General features: G+C 50.7%; 4 protein-coding genes across 7 annotated transcripts in view; 1 reads left to right on the top strand and 3 right to left on the bottom strand.

Moving 5' to 3' along the window:
- Mmp24 (matrix metallopeptidase 24) overlaps positions 1 to 2,310 on the top strand; it is a 21,856-nt gene extending 19,546 nt beyond the window's left edge. The window contains exon 8 of the mRNA XM_015482762.2: positions 586 to 2,310. Within this exon, the coding sequence (XP_015338248.2) occupies positions 586 to 923 (338 nt within the window). The 3' untranslated portion in view covers positions 924 to 2,310. The remainder of the gene's footprint in view (positions 1 to 585) is intronic.
- Positions 2,311 to 3,246: 936 nt separating this feature from the next.
- On the bottom strand, positions 3,247 to 3,966 carry Mmp24os (MMP24 opposite strand). The gene has a single exon (XM_048811070.1). The coding sequence runs from the start codon at positions 3,960 to 3,962 to the stop codon at positions 3,801 to 3,803; it is 162 nt and encodes a 53-aa protein (XP_048667027.1). The 5' UTR covers positions 3,963 to 3,966; the 3' UTR covers positions 3,247 to 3,800.
- Positions 3,967 to 4,671: 705 nt separating this feature from the next.
- On the bottom strand, positions 4,672 to 11,373 carry Eif6 (eukaryotic translation initiation factor 6). Of its 3 annotated transcripts, none has more exons than XM_015481337.2 (7): positions 11,148 to 11,284; positions 10,834 to 10,956; positions 10,652 to 10,737; positions 8,812 to 8,987; positions 8,122 to 8,298; positions 7,738 to 7,919; positions 4,672 to 4,949 (listed from the first exon to the last, which is right to left on the bottom strand). In XM_015481337.2, the coding sequence occupies exons 2-7, from the start codon at positions 10,938 to 10,940 to the stop codon at positions 4,940 to 4,942; spliced, it is 738 nt and encodes a 245-aa protein (XP_015336823.1). In that variant the 5' UTR covers positions 10,941 to 10,956; positions 11,148 to 11,284; the 3' UTR covers positions 4,672 to 4,939. The 3 variants fall into 3 exon arrangements, with proteins under 3 accessions (XP_015336823.1, XP_015336816.1, XP_015336808.1); XM_015481330.2 differs by having other exon boundaries at positions 11,119 to 11,275; XM_015481322.2 differs by lacking the exon at positions 8,812 to 8,987 and having other exon boundaries at positions 11,148 to 11,373.
- Positions 11,374 to 12,204: 831 nt separating this feature from the next.
- Fam83c (family with sequence similarity 83 member C) lies at positions 12,205 to 19,969 on the bottom strand. 2 transcript variants are annotated; one of them, XM_015481313.2, is made up of 4 exons: positions 18,273 to 19,967; positions 15,963 to 16,130; positions 15,647 to 15,771; positions 12,205 to 15,147 (listed from the first exon to the last, which is right to left on the bottom strand). In XM_015481313.2, the coding sequence occupies exons 1-4, from the start codon at positions 18,918 to 18,920 to the stop codon at positions 13,713 to 13,715; spliced, it is 2,376 nt and encodes a 791-aa protein (XP_015336799.1). In that variant the 5' UTR covers positions 18,921 to 19,967; the 3' UTR covers positions 12,205 to 13,712. The 2 variants fall into 2 exon arrangements, with proteins under 2 accessions (XP_015336799.1, XP_048667026.1); XM_048811069.1 differs by lacking the exon at positions 15,963 to 16,130 and having other exon boundaries at positions 18,273 to 19,969.
- Positions 19,970 to 21,095: the final 1,126 nt, after the last annotated feature.

Raw genomic sequence — 21,095 nt, 5'->3', positions numbered from 1 at the left:
CCCTTTTTTTTTTTTTTTTTTGCACATCTTTTGAAAAATGAAAAATGCTAAGTAAAAAAAAAAGAAAGAAAAGAAAAGAGAAGTCCCTTAATTGTGGAAGTCCCTTAATTGTCTCTTGTCAGCAGAAGAAATCTTGCTCCATCTCCCATGGCTCAGGCAGGAGCTGGCCTGAGGCCCTAGAGCTCTGGAGACAGTACTATCAAAGCCTTAAATTGAGGGCTTGATCTGACCCTCGTGGGGAGTATGAAAGAGCTGTGTTCCCAGGCTTAGAATGGTCTTCTCTGGGTTATTGATCCCCATCCCAGTTCTACTTGAAGCCCTTCAGTTGTTTCTCAATAACTTTGAGCTTACAGGAGGGCTGTTCCAGGTCCTGGGTGCCCCTCTCTGCAGATGTGTTGTTTATTCTACAACCCACCAAACACTGCATCCCATCAGCTCCATGATTCTGCTCCTTCCGCCTAACATGCCACCCCTCCCTCAGAGCTCCCCTCTGAACACTGCCACAGTATCCTGTGTCCTCACATTGCCCCAGAGCAGGTACTGGGAAGTGTCCGGGAGTAGTGATGCTGGGCCCTATTTCTACAGATTACACCTACTTCTACAAGGGCCGGGACTACTGGAAGTTTGACAACCAGAAACTGAGTGTGGAGCCAGGCTACCCACGCAACATTCTGCGTGACTGGATGGGCTGTAACCAGAAGGAGGTGGAGCGGCGTAAGGAGCGGCGGCTGCCTCAGGATGATGTGGACATCATGGTGACCATCAATGATATGCCAGGCTCTGTGAATGCTGTGGCCGTGGTCATCCCCTGCATCCTGTCCCTCTGCATCCTGGTGCTGGTCTACACCATCTTCCAGTTCAAGAACAAGGCAGGCCCTCAGCCTGTCACTTACTATAAGCGGCCAGTCCAGGAGTGGGTGTGAGCAGCCCAGAGCCCTCTCTATCCACTCAGTCTGGCCAGCCAGGCCCTTCCTCACCAGGGTCTGAGGGGCAGTTCTGGCCACTGCCCACAGGGGCCAGCAGGGCCCTAGGCCAGGGTCGTACAGCTGAAGTGGTGAGTGCATTGGCCTAGGCTGAGCATGGGGGAGGGGAGTGATGGGGGTTATGCCCCAGGATAGGTGTCTGGCACCCCGCTGCCAGCCTTCTGTCCTCGGTAAACTACTCTTTACTCAAGGGAATAGGCCAGGCCCTGTCAGGAGCAGGGACCATGCCAGAAGAATCCCTGTGGCCACTGCATCCTGTGGTGTCCATGAGGCACCACAGCTCGTCCTGGCTGGGACCCGGTACCCTCCATGGGAAGCCAGCACTAGCTCTCATCCCCTGTCTGGGAGATGCCACTAATCCCAGTCCTCTTCTGCCAACACCTGCTGGTCAGATGTCCCCCTATACCCAGCCCACTGTCCTTGAAGGCTATAGGACCCCTGCTGCCAACACAGTGGGCCACAAGACTGGGTTTCCCCTGCTGGCAAACAGCAGATCCCTCAGGAAACCTGCTCTGTTTGTCAGGTCTCCTTGGAGACCTAGGTTTAGGGTCACATGCTGCAGGCAGGGCTGTGGCCCAGCTGGGTCTGACAAGGACCCAGATGTCACATCGTGAATATTTAAATGTCCTGTCACTATTATTTAAAGTCCCATTTTGCAAAGGCTGCTTGAGGCTTTAGGTGAATTAGAAGTGACTGTTTTGGTGATGAAGCCAGCTTGGTGGCCCTCCCCCAGGTGATAAGGACCAAGGTGCTGTTAAGGCCACTCTAGCATCCCAACACTAGCTGTGGCCCTGCTCATGAGGCTCAAGAGTTGGGGCAGGAGCTGACCACATTTCCAGAGGCAGATTTGAGTTTGTGATGTCCTCTACTCCCCCTTCTATTAACTCTGTCCCTAGTCCTGCTCCATCCTGTTGCTTGTGGCCTAGAGGCTCAGCCTGACAAGTCAGGTGAAGCAGAGATGACTTCAGGGTCACTGCTGTCATGGCCTTGGAGTAAGGGGCCCCAGGCAGCCTTCTGAAGCACTCAGTGCCCATACCCCCAGCTATATTAAGGCAACTCAAACTCTCAGTCCAGAAGCGGTATTTAGGCCTTGAACTTGGCCCTGGAAACCCACTGGGCCCATCTTCTGCATTGCTCTTAGGAAAAGGGCACCCCCAAATGGTAGCAGCCCCAAGCCTAGGGGCCTCCCTTTCTGACCTTCTTAGACCTACCCTTCATGTCTGGCAGGAGTTTCCAGGCTCTGCTAGCCTTGCTACAATCTGGCAGAAGCAGCCCTGCTTGTCACTGAGGAACCCTAGGCAAGACCAATGGGTGCAGTGGCTCTCTGCCAAAGCCAAAAAGAGGTGTTAGGCAGTCTTCAGGGTGCTGGCAGGGTCCAAGATGCCACTCCTGTCCTCTGAGCCTGCATGGGCCTTGCCCCCACCCTGTGACCTCTGGGCTTTGGTTCGGCTTATCCTGTAGCACTGACAGGGACTCCTGCTGCCCTGGGAAGTGTCTTGAGTAAAATCTCTTGTCCCAGAGGCACTTTTGTGGGTCCACTGTGTCCCCAGTCATCATCATCCTGTTTTTTCTCATTTTGGCCAAGGGCAGGCTCCCTGGGGCAGGCGGGGAACAACTGCAGAGATATTAGTGATTCATAGGTTTGTACAGTGTTTTATACTTTGCAAAGCACTTTATTAGCTCACACCTGTCCACTCACATGAAACTCGTGTAGGCCCTGGGAGGCCAAGGGTAACTCTCATCATGCCCTCAGATGAAGCATAGAGAGGCTGTTACTTGACCAAGTCATCCTATGAGCTGGCTGGGTCTTGTGTTCCCCATCTGTGGACCCCTTTAGGGTCTGAGATAAGTGTCTCCTCTGTCCATCTCTTCCTGCCCATCTCCCACCCCAATCCCTCTCCACTCCTCAGGTTGGTGCTCTCGCTTATTGAAAGCTCTAGCCGTGCCCACCCCCCACCCCCACCCCCCAGGCTCCTTGCTGGCTCCTGGAACAAGGCCAGCTGTCAAAGAGCAGGGGATGGAGGCAGGCAGCCCAGGCTGCAGAAGTGAGGGATGTGAAGCCAGGCCCAGAGAGGGCTCAGCCTAGAGGCTTCCAATCTGGGATTCTCCTGCCTGTGGTCATCTGTGTGTCCATCACCCCAGGACAGGGCAGTCAGACAGAGGGGCAAAGTGCTGATGGCCCCAGAGCCCAGCTTCTCCTCAGCCTGGGGGAATATCACAGCATTTCAGTGTCGGTCACATTTTAAACTGATCAGCCTTTGTATAATGTTTTTTAAATCATTTATAAATAAAACAGAAATACAGAGTGTGTCATTTTCCTGGGGTGTGGGAATAAACATCAGGGTCTGAGTGGCCTTAAGAAGCTTGGGAGAGAACAGGGTGCTTCGCGGTGTAGTGCAGCTGGCCCATCTCAGGCTGGGGAGCAACCCATAGGAGGATGGGGAGGATCGCTATGAATGAAATGAAGGCACAAGGCACAAGTTCAGTTCTAGTAATATGGGACAGACACGCTGGAAGGTCAAAAGCCTCAGGTTCTTACTAGGCCCGGCCCAGTTCTGGTTCTGGTTCAGGGAAGCCTGCCCCAGGATGCTGGAGAGAGGACAGGGGTGAGCACGGAGGTCTGAGCTGGGTTTGGGTGCAGGCTGGAGGCGAAAAGTTCGGGGTTAGGGAGAGGGGGTGCCCTCGAGGCGATCGTGCGGAGATTTCCTCCAGCCCCGCGGGACCTTTCTGGATTCCTTGCTGGCTCCTGGCGCCGGGGTGTAGGAGGCCCCGGGCGTTGAGAGCCAGGCCGAACAGGGCTGAGGACGGAGGCTGCCGTCAGTACCAGGAGGTGCAGGCGATGAGGAAGCGCACGTCATCCAGCGGCCCCCACGGGCTGGGCTCGGGCTGCGGCTGCGGCCGCTCCGGGCCCTCTGGGGCCGCGGGCTGGGGCTGCGCCGGCTCCGGGCCGCCCTGGCCGCCGCTCAGTTGAGTGCCCATGATCTCTACAGGACAAGAAACCCCCAGGTGCTGGGTCAGCAGCCCCACCCCCGCGGCCCGCCCCGCCCTCACCTCGGGGAGCCGGGTCCCTCACAGACCTTGGGAGGAGCTGCGACTGAAGTCACTCTGACCTCACTCTCCCGCCAGCCGCCAGAGCGGAAATGAGAGATTTGCACCCGGGGGCGGGACCCCGTGGTCACGCCCAGCCAATCCCGCCCCAGCACCCTGAGGCCCCGCCCCGCAGCCTGGGAACCGAGACCGCTGCCTATACCACTTAAGCTCCAAGTACCTGAGGGGTCACCTCCAAGTATTTCAGGTCAGAGGGCAAGAATGCCCTATGGCTGGGTGCCCGAGACCCTTCAGAGGGTCCCCACACTGGCCTGGGAGAGGTAGAACAGATTCATACCCTCTGAAGGCCAGAGAAGACAAGAGGCATAAGTTGGGTGAAAAATACAAGAACTAGAGTGAAGAGTGCTTCTTTTGCTCTGGGATAGTCTTCCATCCTGATGACAACGGATAGGGCTGTGTATGTCCATCCCACCCAACCTTCACAGGACCCTAGAACAACTGGGAGAGGGCCACTCAGGCAGAGGTCCTCCCAACAGCACATTCGCAATGGCCAGAAGGCAAGGGGCTCAGTGAATAATGCTTGCCTAGCATGCACCAAGTCCTGGGTTCCATCCCCAAAAAATACACACACAACAAGGGCCAGAGGCAGCTGCCCTTTAATGGGGTGGCCCAGGACAGCAGAACCCTCATCCAGGAGCCAACCAGCATTAACAATCAGCATGACATTGCAGGTTTTTAGAGTAACAACAGATTCAGGAGATGGCACAAGTGAGGGAGCTAGGTGCCCATCCACTCAGTTCCGGGGAGCTCCCTGCCACACCTTGCCAGCATCCAGTACAGACTAGGTGAGGTGTGAGAGGGAGCCAAAGTCCAGAGGCCGAAGCCCATGGAACAGCATGGAGGATGACTCAGGTGAGGCTGTAAAGAGAAGAAGGAACACTATCAATAGACTTTTCACAGGGCACACCTCACCACCACTCCTGGACTTTTGTTTGAGCTCAGTCTTGAAGAGCCACTTTCAGAGAACGACCTGGTCCATCCAAGTTCCAACTGCATCCCACATCACAATCTAGTTTAGAATTCTCAGTGCTTAAAGACTAAAAGTAACTCTTTCCCAACTCAAGTGGGCCAATTTGCTCAACAATTTATTCAGCTATTGATCATAAAGCAGTCTCAGAATATTAGAGAAGGAAGCAAGGGGGCTCAGTTTAGAGGAAAATATATGCCAGATCACAAGTCCCCAGTGGTAGGGCTGGGACCAGAACTTTTGGCCTCCTTTTCCAGAATTCTGCCTTATTAGCACTAAGTAAATACAAAACGTCACAAATACTAGGCTGGAAAATAGTTCTGCTCTGTAAGGATTGGGGTGAAAACATTCTTACTGAAAGTGATAATCATTATAGGATTTTAAAACTTAAGTATGTATTTCTAATTGCCTACCTGGCATCTTCATCATGAGGTCTAATGGGTGCCTCAAACAAAATGTGTCCCAAAACCAAAGACAAGTGAGTGATCTACCTTGCTCTCCAATACCCATTTTTTTGGGGGGAGGGGGGTGTTACTGGGGATCAAAGTCAGGGCATCCCGCCACTAAGCCACATCCCCAGCCCTATTTTGTATTTTATTTAGACAGAGTCTCATTGTGTTGCTTAGTGCCTCACTAAGTTGCTGAGATGGCTTTGAACTCATGATCCACCTGTCTCAGCCTCCTGAGCCACTGGGATTACAGACGTGCACCACTGCACCGGGCTCCAATACCCATTTTCTTTACATTATCTAACTGCATAGGCAAGAACTACCAGAAAAACACTGACTAGTGTAGCAATTCTGCATGACTTTAATGGCAGCTTCTAAAGTTTTACTGTTAAATGCAACATTTGCTGTATTATTTTTGGTAGGTATCAATTATCATGTTATAGAAATTCCTTTTCTGTTCTCGGGTTGCTAAAAGCATTTTTGTTCTTCAAATAAATGATTAATTGTATAAGTACTGCCTTCCTTACAAGATTCTATGTTCCAAAAGGACAGGGGGTCTATTTTACTCATTATCACATCACTATTGTCTGGCATATAAAAAGTTGCTGCACACTATATCTCAGTGGCAGAATGTTTGCCTAGCACACAAGAGGGTCCTGGGTTTGATCCTCAGCACCACAGAGAAAAACAAAACAAAACAAACTTTCAGTTGTTCACCTGTACTAACAGCAAAATTAATATGGTTCCCAAAGTGATCCCATCAAAATTACCCAAGGGTAGCTTTTTAAAAAACAGACCAAAGGGCTGGGGTTGTGGCTCAGTGGTAGAGTGCTCTCCTAGCACCTGTGAGGCCCTGGGTTCGATCCTCAGCACCACATAAAAATAAATAAATAAAATAAAGGTATGTGTCCAACTAAAAAAAAAACAGACCAAAACAAGGCCCTACTTCAGCACACAAAAGCTCAAAACTGCAGGCTGACAAAATTTCCTGATGTGGTCATATGGGTGTTCAAAGTTCTCAGTTCTCTGAGAATACTCTCTCCTTCATATTCTCTCTCCATAATTTCTCATCTCTGTGTCTGAGGGTTTTCCTCACTCGTCCCTGCACAAATACCTACTCATTTCTTGAAACCAGAATAAATAACCTGTCCTTTATGAAACTGCCATATGAAAGGCTTCTCATCAGAGATACCCAAGTCAACTTCTGAGGACAATTACAGTATTTTTTATTTCTCCTCTGAAGACAGCAGAAAAAAGTTATCTGTGGTCACTGTATCTTTTTTTCCCCCCCTGCTATATTGTAAGCCCCTCCAGGCAGAATGTAGAACTCAATTGCCTGGCTATCCCCTATGGAGTCTGTTCCTTAGGGATCAACGAACACCAGGCAAACCAATTAAGGAAGAAGAATGAAGGGAAGTTTTACCCATGGAAAATAGTTGTTCAGTTATTTGACATTTGCTCTCTTTTGGTGTTTCTATCCTAGAGACCACAAACAATTTAATTAAGTTTTCTATCTCCAGAGTTAGGGCTCCCAGTTTTGTTTTGTTTTTTAACCCACAGAAGTCCAGATTGGAATTTTGATGCACTAATCAGCTCCAACCAGTGCCTCAGGTATCAGGTATCTGGGGTCTCTTCAGTAATTAAGAGTAGCTTTCCCACCTTCCCTAGCCAAAAGCTCTTTTCTATTTCAGGTCCTGGGCTACTGGCTAAGATGCTGACACATGGGCAAATACAAACTGCAAACAAAACACAATCGTGAGCTGGGTGCAGTGGCACACCTCTGTAATCCCAGTGGCTTGGGAGGTTGAAACAGAAGGATCGTAAGTTCAAAGCCAGCCTCAACAATTTAGGGAAGTCCTAAGCAACTCAGAGAGACCCTGTCTCTAAGAATTAAATACCAGTGGTTAAGTGCCTCTGAGTTCAATCCCTGGTACCAAAAACAACAACAAAAAACAAAACAAACAAACAAAAAAACATGGTCAGTAAGCAAATAAGAAGGACCACAGGTCTGCCTACAGAGCTCAGTCTTCAAAGATGAGGATTAGTGGATGCTCAAGAAATGTTTACTGGCTGTATTCCATATTCTGTGACTATACAGCAGCACGTAGACACAGTCTCACTTGAGGAGAACCTACTAGTACAAACACAATAGGGCTCCCACTCTAACTGGCATCTTTTTTCCCCTTCCCTCAAAAGGCAAAAAGTATGCTCCTCCCCTGGCCCCAAATACCTGTCAATGAGGGAATCCCGCATGCTGGTGGCGATGGTGCTAGGCTGGGCTTCATTCAGTTTGAAAACACTCTCCACTACCGACAGCTCTGTGCTGGTTGTATCCAGGCCACAGAAGGCACACCAGTCGTTCACCACCATCCCAGCAGCTATCACCTCACTGCCGCGGTTCACGGTGCCTGCCTGCCGTGGGATGGGCTTGGTTTGAGTCATGGTACCAACAGTCAAAGCCTCTCCCTTCCCTATTGAGGACAATCCCCCCAAACCACACTCCCCTAGACCACAGTCCCAATTCCAAACTAGTGCAGGTAATGATTCAGGTTCCCAAACACTGGGAGAGATCTGCCTCAGCAGGAGACAGAGGTCAGAGAGCAGGATTCCTTACCACAAGGGGGACCTGGAGAAGAGAAGACAGCTCATCCTGGTCTTCAATTGAAGTCTTGGGATGCACCAGCCCTCCCTGATTGCTAAAGACACAGTAGCTTCCTACTAGCACTTGGTCAGCCACTGTCTGTCTGAAGACTTCCACCTTGAGCACATCAGCCAAGATTTCTTCTGTTTCCTATTAGCCAAAGGTACTGTGATTAGGGCCCAGAACTTAAGGCTCAAGAACCAGGGGTTCTCCAAGCCAGAACTATTCTGGGTTCAGCTCTGACTCCCTCATTTCTCTGCTTTGGAAGCCTCACTCAGAGAAAAGAGAAAGTAGAGCTTACAGCAGAGTCTAGGCCAGCTGCCGAGCACTTAATACCCATGCATGCCCTGAACTGCTAAAGGTCAGTCTCCATATCACCTTTTTTCCTCTAAACCACACTCAATTTCAACTGTCAATCATTTATCTTGATTCAGGATAAATCAATGGGCCAATCTTTGTGATCCTGAAGGATTAATGCCTTCCAAAGCTTCTGACATTGAGCACACCATGTATGAGCTGTGTCACTATTCCTGAGTGCCTAAAATTTGAGAGCCCAGATATAAGGAGATATCATTTATGATACCTCTAACCTGTGGGACAAGAACAGTGCCTAACCAGAGAAGGCTGGTTCTGTGATTCTTGGGCCAAGCTGGGCTGACTTACCCTATCCAGGTCTGGGTGGACCAAGGCTACATAGTCATTGCAGGTAGTAACATTGCCCAGGGCTGAGAGCCGCTCCTCTACCCGACGGATCTGCACTGAGTCTGGGAGGCAGTTGCGAATGTGTTGCAGCTCCTGATCAGTAGTGTTGTTGGGCACCAGGAGCCCATGCCTGTTCCCTGGAAGACCCCAAATGAAGGGTAGGGCAAAGATGAACCATGAATATAGGAGATGTTTCTTGTACCCTGAGGGCTCAGGATACAACCAAGCCCAGTCTGATTAGCTTTCCAAGGATGATTGGAGTCTCAGACTCCAGCCCTCCAACCCAATAATCTATATGTCACTCAAGGGGATCCATGGTCCCCTGGGCAGTCCCAAGATGGCCCAGAAATCTATCCCAACAAACCCTGCCCACTTCATCATCATCATCTAGTAGGGGAAGCAGGACTAGTAGGAAAGGCCATGGGCATGAGTTGTTCATTTTGCTGGCCCAGAGATGTAATTCAGTGGTGGAGCTCTCACCTAGCATGAGTGTGCCTCTGGGTTTGATCTGCAGCACCCAGGGGGAGAAAAATTCAGCTAACACTACACACCTATCAGAATAGCTAAAAAATGTAAAACACCATCAGTACCAAGAGTTGTCAAATATGTGTGGAATTTCAACTCAAATACTCACATCCTCTGGTTACTGGTTAACCGCTTCATAAATTTATCTGGCATCACCTACTAAGCTGAATAATCATAGCCTGTAACCCTGCCATTCTACTCTTAGGTAATATATACCCAATACAAATATGTACATGTTAATATTTACATACAACACTATTCCTAATAGATCAAGCCAAAAACTGATCAAATAACCACTGTCATTAGAATACATGGAGGAATACATCCTAAAAGTAATTATAGGACAAGAAGAATTAATAAAATATAATTACACTGTGACAACTATGGCTAAACCTCTCCCTATCCCTGAAAGGCCACAACTCTAAACTTCAAAATTCTAAAGTTTAATAAGTTACTCTCATTAAAATACCAAAGACTGGGCTAAATTCTCTCGTTATGTCAAAATTTGCTTCAAGTTCTACTGCCATAATTAGAAATCAGTGTTTTATTATTTTGAGGTCAGAGTATTTTAACTGAATCAGAAAGCACTTAGATTTTTAAAAAATTAAAATACAAGAAAAGAAATACAAGGAATAGACTACTGTATGACCCACATGTGCAGAACTAAAACATAAGAGGTGGTAGTAATGGGATACAGAGCCCGCTTTAAAAAAAAAAAAGGACTGATGGACAGAGTCATCAACAGTGCTGAGAGATTAAGGAATCCCATTCAGAGATGTGGTAAAGGAAAATAAAGATTTAAATGTAGCTGAACAGGATGATCCAGTCATTTTACAGAGGCAGAAATGGATGCTCAGAAAGAGAAAACAACGTTCCCATAGTAATTGGTGGAGAAAAGATGAGATTCAAATCCTCCTCCACCCTAGGTGTGGAACTTGGTGAGTAACAGGTTCTCTGAGCCTCAGTTTCATCATCAAATAGGACAGTAACTGCTACTTCCCAGTGTCGTTGTGAAGATGGAGTGTGAACATGAGTGAAAGCACTTACTGCTATTTGTTATATGACTATTCTTGATAAGGCTTTGCCACAGGTTGTCCTTGATCTGGTGACACTCAGACTAGGTCCCACTCAGCCTGGGAGATTACATAGTATATGCAGATAATGAACGAAGCCTGAAAATTCCTAGGTCATTCCAGGTCCTCCTGAGGGATATGATTAGTGATTAATCGTGTTTGGAGGCTCTACTCTCTCCCTCGGCGTCCTCCACCTGCCTTACCCACACACATGCGCCCGATGATGCGGCAGCCGGCGATGGACGCGTGCACCACGGGGATGGTATCGGCGAGCTCGCCCTCGAACACACTGTAGGGACATGGACTTGGTGGTCACGGACCGGGGGCCTGGAACTCCCGGTATCCCCCCCTTGTCGCCGCCATCGGCCCCGGGCTCCCGCCACACCTGTAGAAGTTCTCTGATCCTCCGATGGCCACCAGGCAGTAGGTGTTGGTAAGTTTGGCAAAGCAACCGATCTCACAGTTGTTCTCGAAGGACGCTCGGACCGCCATGAGGGAGGCCTGGGGGCTACATAACCGGAGAGTTCAGGGCCGGCAGATCTCCCGGCCTCCGGCACTCCCAGCCGCGACCCCGCCCCCTCCCGGCCCCCTCTCAACCTCGGGTCCCGCCCAGTGGGTCACGCCAGGGTCTCCAGCCCCAACTTCTCCCGACTCGGGGCCCGGAGCTGACCCTTACGGCTGTCCTTCACACCAGCTCACCAAGCGACGGCAACCTCCACAAGAAAACTCCTTCACACGACAACTCCTTCTCTCCGTTTCCGCCTCGGCTCGGGCAGATTTCCGGGAGAGCCACGCGCTCCCCCGCCACGCATGCGGCCACTCTAGCTCCACCCTCTGGGCGGGCTCTATGGTTGCAAAAGACCCAACCTGACCGCGGCTCCGCCCCCAGCACGCCTACTCGTTGGTTCATTCTGAAGCTTTATAGGAAGTACCGTCGATTAAAACCTGCTGCAGGTCGCTTGTGTGGCTTGAAGGACAGGAGGAGCCAGAGATGCCCCGATTTTTTTGTTTGTATGCAGTACTAAGAATTGAACCCAGCTCCTGGCACGTGCTGGGCAAGAGCTTTATTACTGAGCTACATCCCCAACCCTAGAAGATAGGTTGATGATGGAGGTATTTGCTGAAATGAAGCCGAAGGAGGAAGGGCAGGTTTGAGAAAGGTGATGAATCTACCTCGGCCAGACGGACGAAAATCCAGATTCGGAGCTTAGGCGAGAGTGAAAGACTGATGAATGAGGTTTGGGGCTGAAGCCTGGAGTAGATGAAGTCACCCGGGAGAGGGTATCCAGTGGGGAAAATCGAGACCCATATAGTCTGGAGAAGAAGGCGTGGCCAGAGAAGCAAAGAAAACAGGCTGAAGGAGGTATTGGAGAGAAGGGAGGATGGAAGAAGCTGGGTCTTAGGCAGAGGTCAGAGGGGAAGAGGTCCAGGGTGGGCAATTCATGTGGGGGCTGACTTCAGCAAAGTGTCTCTCACAGGTCCCCTGTCCCTCACTCTCAGCACCACCTGTTCCTGGGATAGTGGTCAGATAAGGGCCCTATTCTCATAGACAAAATGAACTTGGCTTACATATTGTAGAATCTAGAAAAGCCTCAGAATTTCTTAGAAAGTTACACTGCAGGCAGAAGGGGCTTGGAACCCCTCACCTCAAGCCTTCACAGGTCCATCTGGTTTCCTCCAGAGCCAACCCCATAATCATCCTGAATGCCTTTCCCATCCCCAACCTGCAATTCTATAGCTTGACATTCCTCAGGATACATACACCAGGCTGCTGCTGGGTCTAGCCATATCTGTCTTTATTGATTTGTATCATATACACTGTCCCAGGAAAGTAGTGAGCTCAGGAAAAAGGCCTACAAACTGTCAATCAGTACTTCAAGAGACACTCAGCAAGATGGCATGTGTATGTGTCTGGGTATCCACATGCTCTATTTGTCCTCTCCATTTCACCTCAGACCCACTCACTCAGTCCTCTCTTGGGCCTCTCTTCACTTGGCTCGCTCTACCAAGAATTCCTCTTTTCTGTCCCAAACCTCCCCATACTTCAAGGACTGGCTTAAAGGCTACCTGCTCCAAGAAACTTCTCTGACTCTATGTCCTTTTGCTCTCTGTTGCTAATTAATCTTTTGTTCAGTTCATCCCTGTCTTGTTCTCCAGTGGCTTCTGCAAGTAATTCTTATCCCCTAGGGTCTGAGTCTGATTTATCTGTTAGCCCTATGCCATGCCCAGCGCAGGGCTGGGAATACAGCTTAGGTGCAAGCAGATACAAATTGGGGTGTGTGTGTGTGTGTGTGTGTTTGTGTTTTGGGTTGTGTGCATATTTATAGTTTTGGATCTTGAGGAGTTCTACAGTGTGCGCTGAATGTGTGTATTTTTGTGTAGCCATTCATTTAGCCAGATGACATTTATTGAGTATCTCTAAAGTTCTGAGTGGGTTTATCACATGGACCTATGTGTACTTACTTTATGCATCTATGGGTGTGCAACTTGTGGGTGTGTATCCAGTCAGTGTGCTGAGTCTATTATATGGACATTTTTTTTTAAAGAGAGAGAGAGAGAGAATTTTTTAATATTTATATTTTAGTTTTCGGTGGGCACAACATCTTTATTTTTATATGGTGCTGAGGATCAAACCCAGCGCCCCGCGCATGCCAGGTGAGCGCACTACCACTTGAGCCACATCCCCAGCCCTTATATGGACATTTGAGGCAACTCTTAGTGTTTATATTTTGTGCGCATGGAGACATGTGAATTGAATGTCATGTCTGAGAAGAAAACAGAAGCTTTAGACCGAGAGGATAAGATCTGGCAGAGGGCCATATTCTGCCATTTACTTGGACCTGACCACAAATAAATCTTCCAAAATCTGGCCCTCTGCTCCCACATTTGTAAAAATGGGGAATAATACCTATTAATAACTATTTAACAACAAGAGGTCCATCTTGTAGGATGTTGTGAGGTGGAAGGATAAAAAGAATCACTGATATAACATGCCCAGGACTCTAGCATATAGTAGGCAACCCTGTGTATATGTATGTGTGTGTGTGTGTGTGTGTGTTTGTGTTTTGTGTGTGCATGCACAAGTGTGCACGAGCATGCGCTTTCACATACAAGTACACACAAGAATCTTGAACCCTGGGAGTTTCTGACCCAGGCCTACCCTCCCCATAAGCTGTGGCTTTGCTCTTCCACCCCAGGGTTTGGGATCTGAGCAAGTCAAGGCTCAGAGGATAGAAGAAGGATCTGTCCCTGCCGGGAGCAGGACTAGGATTCAAAGCGACTGCGAAGCAGCTTGAACTTGGACTTGTTATACTTAGTGATGAGATCCAATTTGCTGTGGCCCAGTGTTAGCCGTTTCTCTTCCCCAAACAGGTCATTACTACTACTATTATGATGGCCACCTACTGGGCCCCCAGGGAGGCCAGGCTCAGGTCCCTGCCTGGCACCCTGCAGTTGATGATATTTGGTGATAAGGTCCAGATTGCTGTGGCCCAGAGTCAGCCGCTTCTCATCCCTAGAGCCCACTCCAGCCACACAAGAAGGGCTTGGTCCTGGGAGGACATTGGGCCCAGGCCCCTCACTTCGGAATGGGCCAAACTTGGTGATAAGGTCCAGCTGACTGTGGCCCAGGGTCTGCCGTCGCTCATCTAGACCCTGTTTGCCAGGCCTGGCCAAGGAATTGGTTTCAGGGGGCACTCTGGAGTCCTGGGCCTTGGGGTACTGTACCAGGAGGTCCAGTTGACCACAGCTATGGTTTAGGGATAGCTTCCTGTCCTCTGGGGCACTAGGTCTGAGGGAGCTCGAATCAGGAGCCCCCTCAGGACTCTGGGTCTGGGGCAGGAGATCCAACTGGCTATAGCTCTGACTGAGGGACAACCTCCTATCCTCTGGGGCCTGTTCTCCTGGCCGAAGGGAGGCTGAGTTTGGTGTAACCCCAGAGTCAGGGCCTCCTGCTTCTCGGGCTTTAGGGAAGGGGACAAGGAGGTCCAGCTGGCCATGGCTCTGACTCAGTGATGGCTTCTTCTCCTCCACTGTCTCCAGGGCTATCCCAGGTACCCAGCGACCTCGTGGAGGGTTGGGTTCTAGGCATCCTGGGGGCCCATTCTCTGGGAGCCGGGACAGAGCTCGGACCCCTCGGGGGAAGTGTAGGAGGGGGCGGGGGCAGGGGAGCAGGGGTGACCCCACTGTTGGGGTCAAGGGACCATTGCTACTGTGGTTGAGTGCAGGGGAAGACTGGGACCATGGGGCCGCCCCTAGCTTGCCCAGGTTGACCCTGTAGGACCCTGGAAGGCAGCCATGGTTAGGGTCTGACAGCTGGCGATGCAGAGAAGGTTGGCCATTGGCTTCGTGGTGGGCAAGACTTGGGGAGGAAGACCCCATGCCTGTGTCACTGCAGCCACCACCTCCCGGTAGAGCAAGGTAGGAAGAACGGCCCATGAGAGGTGAGTGCTTGATACTGCTGAGACTGGTGCTGGTGGGTGAGGAGCAGGTGGGGCTTGGGATACCAGGCCCAAAGGCCAAGGTCACTGGGGGAGGACGTGGTGCCCGGGGAGACAGTGGATCCTCACCACCACAGAAGCCCTCCACAGGCCGTGACTCAGCGTACAGACAGCGGAACTCCCGATCAAAGTCTTCTACAATGCGGCCCCTCAGCTGCAGCACCATGCTGGTATGGGCCTGGCTGCAGAGCCAGGTAAAGCTGGGGACAGAGGGTCAAAGTCAGTTGTCAAAGTACAGGGCCCAGGACTTGGCAGGAGTCATAATCAGGGGAGCATGCCTTGCAAGGGACCAAGACTCCATCCTCATGAGGGCTCATAGTGAAGGGGCAGAGCTGTGACTCCAGATTTGTGCTCATCTCAGCCCTGGCTGGAAGACTTGGGCACATGGCTGTCCACCCCAGGGCCTCAACTTCCCCATATATAAAATGGATCAGGTGAAGTTTTCCTTGAAATCTCTCCCTTGTGCAGTAGTTGTTTTCTATTACAAGGGCATTAAAGTAATCCTTCCCTTAGGGGAGACTCCTCCATGGCTGCCTCTCCCACACAGGCCTGAGTCCTCCCACACAGCAGGTGCTCAGTATGAGTCTGAAGGGATTGATGGGTGTATGCATGGATGGAGGGAAGTTCAAAGTGGTCATCTGAGGTGCCCTCTCCAGCCCACGGTGAAGCTTCAGGCCCCTCCCCACTTGACTTGCTCACCTGTAGCTGCCCACCACCACCTGCTCACAGTCGATGATGACAAATTTCTCCAGGGCCTGTCCTGTGAAGCGGCGGCCTGCCTTGCTGCAGTATGTGTCCCCACACGTGCTCCGCACACGCATTTTCTGGACCAAGGGTAGAGGGTGACCTTAAGAGAGTGGGACTCAAGCCATATCTATGTCCCAAGGTAACAGCTATGGTAACCCAGTTCCCCACTTCCATTGATTCCCCTCGTGTTCATTGACCACCCACTAGATCTTCTATCCTCCTGACTCCCCACTGCCTCCCCTGACTGCAATCCTTGGCTTACACTGACCGGCAGGTGCCCCCCATTGAGGTCCATTTTATAGCACATCTCCAGGAAGTGCCTCAGGTGCTCCTGGGCCAGGAGCAGGTAAACAGGGACACCACGCCGGCTGGAAACCTCCATGAGGTCACACAGAAGCTCCATGTCAGTGAATATGTCCATCACCACAGCTATCACCTAGGAGAAGAAAGGGAAGCTCAGCCTTGCCCAGAGCACTGCCTGCATCCTATCCAGTCCAGCCCTGTTCCAAGAAGGAATAATAGTATGGAAACTCAGAGGCCACCAGAGCCTGTGAGAATATCTGAATAGGAAGGGCTTTCAGCAATCCCTAACGTGGAGTTTTTAACTTGGCAACAGGGAGATTGACTGTCTTGAACCTTGGTTGTAGGAAGGTCTTTGTGTTTATCTGTCATCAGATACTCAAAGGTGCTTGTGGATCAACTATAATAATCCAAAGTCCCACTCCGTGTTGAGGCCCAGAGAGGGCAGGAATCAGAAACAGATCCCAAATCCTGATTCCCAGCCTAGTTCCTCATACTCTTCCTACTAACTCCAGCCCTGTCTCTGGCTCAGGGGCTGGAAGGCTAAGGCTCCCCTCTTAAAAGCTATAAGCCAGTTGCTGGGCTCCTCAAAGCCCTTTGCTAAACCTGCCTCAGTTTCTCTGTGAAGCTACATATGTCTTATGTAACACCTTATACTCACAGTTTCCCTTACGCCCACTCATGCCAAGTAGAATGGAGTTTCTGCCTAGTTGAGGGCTGGGGCTTGTGCCCCTCTCCCATATAAAGGGCTACCTCGAGAAGCCCTGAAACCTCTCTGGTACTCCCAAGTCTCCCATGCCTTCTTCCCTTTGCATGTATTTACTGTGAGATTTTCCTTTTTTGGGCAGGGCTGAGAGACAGTAGGTACAAGGCTGGCTGAGAGGCAGGAAGTCAAGATCCCAGTATTATGAATCTGGAGCCAGAAGAACTGGATAAAAACCTGGACTCTGCCACTTCCTAGAGATAGATAGGGCCTTGGGTGAATCACTTCACCTCCAAAAGCCTCAGCTGCTAAAGGGAGATAATGATAGCTGCATTCTGAGTTATGGGAAATTACATATGAAAATGATGGACACACAACAGAAGCTCAATAAATGTGCCTTTCCTGCTGCCTTCTTAACAAATGAGGACGTTAGGCCTTGGGAAAAGGAAGTACTTCCCAAGGTCACTCTGGGAGACAGTGACAGCCCAGTGCAGGAACCTGGCTTCTAGCCCAGGGTGGAAGGGTATAAATGGGGGTGAATAGGAAAAGCACTGGGGTTGCCCTAGTCTACATCACAGACCTGGCCAGAAGTAGGGAACAAGGACAGGCAGGAAAGATCAAAGGGGGATAGTGATGACAACAACCTCACTAATAACCCCATTCCTGATGCCAATCAGGCCTGGCCCTCCCCTGCCTGGGGCACAGACAGGCTTGCCAGTTGGGCTGTGGAGATACCGGAGGATCCTGGCATCCTGGCTTTTGATCTCTGCAGCGGGAGTCTATCCCCACCTCAAATCCTTCCAGGGGTCATTGTGTCCATTCTCCTGTCTCCTGAGTAGAGGCCAGGTCTGCGGAGTAAAGCTATGCTGCTGTGTGGCTGGAGACTTACCAGGCATGACCGCCTCTACCTGCTCTCCCATTGTCTTTCCTCTGAGCCCAGAGGCCTCCACTTCTTGTTCCTCCTTGATGAGGAGCTAAATGCCCAGCCCTCTAGTGCATGCTTAGGCCCTCACGCAGTGCCCCCTCCCTTGCTTCAGGCCCAGCTGAAAAGAGCACAGGAGGGTGAGAGGTAGCTGGGGATAAGGGCCTGAGTCAGAGACCCCTTCTCTTTCCCTTAACCTGACAAGTCCCTGGGCAAGTCCCAGCTTTTCCCTGGCCTTAGTCTCTTTCTCTGTTAGTCAAGGGAGTGTCTCAGATGTTCTTTGAGGTTGGGCTTTTAGTTTGGGGATCATTAAACTTTCTGAGAATCTGGTGAAGGCCCTGGACTCTCTCCCAAGAAAAATGCCATAAGGGCCCCGCCCTGCAATATGTACAACCTCCTGTATTTTCAGGGTGGGTGAGAGTTCCAGAGGCCCATGCCCTGTTCTATGCTTATCCATAAAGTTCTTGAGTGCCAAAGGGCTATCAAAGGAAATAAAACACATGCCCACCTTCTGGTACATTGGGATCTAATAGAAGTCAGGAGATCTAGTCCCAGTCCTCTCCTTAGTTGTTGTATGGGCTTGTACTGGTCCCTTCCCTCCTTGGGCCTCAGTTTCCACATTTGTGAAATGAATGAAGAGATGTGTTCCTTACCGTGCGGGCCTGGCTGAAGAGGAAACGAAGCAAATCCTTGATGTTCTTGGCCTTGTCCCTCTGGAAGTGGACCACGGCCTGGGTGGGGCTGAAGCCTGTGGCCTGTGGAACCTCAGGCCAACCCAGGTCCAGGTCTGGGGGGTCTACGTCAGAAGCCATGGGGAAGTAGGTGCCAGAAGTGACTTCAGAAAGCATGCTGAGGCGGTCAGGTCCTGAGGCCTCAGGACCCTGAGTCTCGCTGACCTCAGGGCTCCCACGCACATGGCTTGTCATGTAGTCCATGTCCAGGGTGCTCAGGAAAGGTAGTTCCCGCTCCTCAGAGATGACCCGTAGGTAGGCCGCCTCACCCTGCTCCAGGAGAGCGTCAGCTGCCAGCCGGGCTGCTTCACTGTGCTGCAGCACCAAGGGTGAACTCTCCCGCCACCACGGCCGCTTCAGCTCCTCCACCCGGCCCCGCAGGTATCCCGCCATGTCCTGGGTCCCTCCAGGCCCTAGGCCTCCCAACATGCCTATCCAGCTGGCTGCCTCACCCAGCACCAGGCTCCATGGTCTGCACCTAGGTTGGCTGCAGCAGGAAGAAGATACTGGCAGAACCACCTCCTGCCTGCCTGCCGTGTGTGTGGTGGGGGCCCCCCAGCCCGTTTCCATACTAAGTCAGAGCCACGCTCCGCCCTGTTGCCCCTGGCCTCTGGAACCTGTCAGGTCAGCCCCACCTGTCTGCCTACTGTTGGGACTCGCCTGCCAAAGAAAGCAGCAGTGCCAGGCCCTTAGTGCATGCTGCTGCCTCCCTCCCCTCCCCAGCAATGCCATCCCATCAGGCTCCTAGCAAGTCTCCAACCCTAACCTAAGGACACAGGGAGGTTGGGTTACGGTCCAGAGAGGCTGGGTTTGCTCAGGGACACACACACACACACACACACACACACACACACACACACACACACTCTATGATGGATGTATGACTCAAAGACACCCAGATAAAGACATGAATACACAATAAATAACACTCACAACTGACCAATTACATAGACGACAGGCTGACCCGCAGACCACACATTTTGATCCAACTCACTCATGTTGCCAGGCCCAAATACTAATTTAGACCCTGGCCATAATCCCAAATACACCACCATGGATAGTGCATGCCTTGGCCCACATGTACACACACCCCAGATAAGGGCTGAACAGAGTGTCACAGAGAATAGCCAAAGACATCAACACTCATCTGTCCCCCATTTAGGCCTCTTTGCTCCCATAATCGTGGTGCCCATAGCTCCCTGCCCCACCCTCACTCTGGCTCTGAGCCCATCCATCCAAGAATATGGAATAGAAGCCTCACCCGTGCCAAAAAATGGTAGGAAATGTTTAAATGGAGTCTTTCAGGTTCCACCTACCCTGAAATTCTGAGTTAAAAGGCCTGAAATCCTGAGAAGGTCTACAGGTTGCCTTAACAAGTGCTCTGGTGCAGCAGGGTCTGTCAACCCAAGACATGCTGTTCCAGATGGCCATGTTTCCAGCACCCTCAATTCCAGGGATGCTCTTGGTCTGGTGGGAGTCAGGATCCAGCCCTCCACTTCTCCTCTGGGATGAACTAAGTTTTCGTTTGTTGGTTTGTTTTGCAGCACTGGAAATTGAACCCAGGGCCTGACACATGCTAAGCAAGTGCTCTACAATTGAGCTGCATCCCTAGTCCTTTTATTATTTCTTTTCTTTTAAATATTTATTTTTTAGTTGAAGTTGGACATAATACCTTTATTTATTTATATGTGGTGCTGAGGATCGAACCCAGGGTCTCACACGTGCTAGGCAAGCGCTCTACCATTGAGCCACAACCCCAGCCCTTTATTATTTCTTTTGAGACAGGATCTCACTAAGTTTCTGAGGTTGGTCTTAAACTTGTTATACTTCTGCTTCAGCCTCCCAAGTGGCTGCGATTACAGGAATGGGCCATGATACCTGGCTTGGAGTTGAGTATTAAATGGTTAGAGTGTAAAAGGTTGTTTCAGAGGGTGTGGACACACAGGAAGGGTGGGAAGAAAATAGGGTAGGCATCTCTTCCCCAGCAAGGGCCAGAGTCCCAGGGTATGTACACTTGTCCTCAGAAGGATGGTTAGAGGCTTCCCTCCAGAGAGGGGTCAGCCTCTGGTAGCTGCAGATGGCGAGGAGTGGGCCAGGCACAAGGGGTCACTTTCCACAGAGGGGTAAAGTCTGATGAGGATGGCGGGAGAGCAGGAGACCTAAAGCCAGGGCTCCACCCTATGCAGTACTGACTGCACTTGCTTTTTCTGCTTTGTGAGAACAGAAACTTGCGTGGGGAGTTGAGACATGGGGCCTAGAGGCGAGAGGTTCAGGGGAGACATAGGCAAGCCATAGGCCAGAAGCTGAAATGCTTTCTTCCTATCCCAAGTTCAGGGGCAGAAATTGGAGCACCAGACCCCCTAAGGAGGCTTTTCCCCAGGGGTGGGGAGGATGCACGAGTGGCAGGTAGTTGGGTAAACAAAGTCAGGCTGTGGGAGGATGATGAGCTGTGGGGGCTGCTGAAGTGGCAGGGCCCTCATTAGGGCCTTATCTCCAGATTTGTTGGAAGGGGAGAACCAGCACCTTATCTGGATAATAGAAGGACTCCTAGGAGGGAGGCAGGCATGTAGTGTGTTGCTGAGTTAATTGTGTTTGTCCCTAGTATGCATATGATTTGGGCTCTGTATCTTATTACTTTTTTTTCTTATTACTTTAAAAAAAATTTTTTAAGTTGTTGATGGACCTTTATTTTTTTATTTATTCATTTATATGCGGTGCTGAAATCAAACCCAGTGCCTCACACAT

Source organism: Marmota marmota, unplaced genomic scaffold (genome assembly GCF_001458135.2).
Source record: "Marmota marmota marmota unplaced genomic scaffold, marMar, whole genome shotgun sequence".
Taxonomy (NCBI): Eukaryota; Metazoa; Chordata; class Mammalia; order Rodentia; family Sciuridae; genus Marmota; species Marmota marmota.
This window is presented reverse-complemented; position numbering and strand designations above follow the sequence as displayed.

Coding starts and splice junctions, on each gene's coding strand:
- Mmp24os (XM_048811070.1), bottom strand. CDS start 3,962: ATGGGCACTCAACTGAGCGGCGGCCAGGGCGGCCCGGAGCCGGCGCAG.
- Eif6 (XM_015481322.2), bottom strand. CDS start 11,358: ATGAACCAACGAGTAGGCGTGCTGGGGGCGGAGCCGCGGTCAGGTTGG. Junction 10,738..10,833: donor GGATCAGAGAACTTCTACAG/GTGTGGCGGGAG, acceptor ATGTCCCTACAG/TGTGTTCGAGGGCGAGCTCG. Junction 8,299..10,651: donor CATCGGGCGCATGTGTGTGG/GTAAGGCAGGTG, acceptor TTTGGCTAATAG/GAAACAGAAGAAATCTTGGC.
- Fam83c (XM_015481313.2), bottom strand. CDS start 18,920: ATGGAAACGGGCTGGGGGGCCCCCACCACACACACGGCAGGCAGGCAG. Junction 16,131..18,272: donor TCTTCAGCCAGGCCCGCACG/GTAAGGAACACA, acceptor TTCTTCTCCTAG/GTGATAGCTGTGGTGATGGA. Junction 15,148..15,646: donor GTGGTGGTGGGCAGCTACAG/GTGAGCAAGTCA, acceptor CTCTGTCCCCAG/CTTTACCTGGCTCTGCAGCC.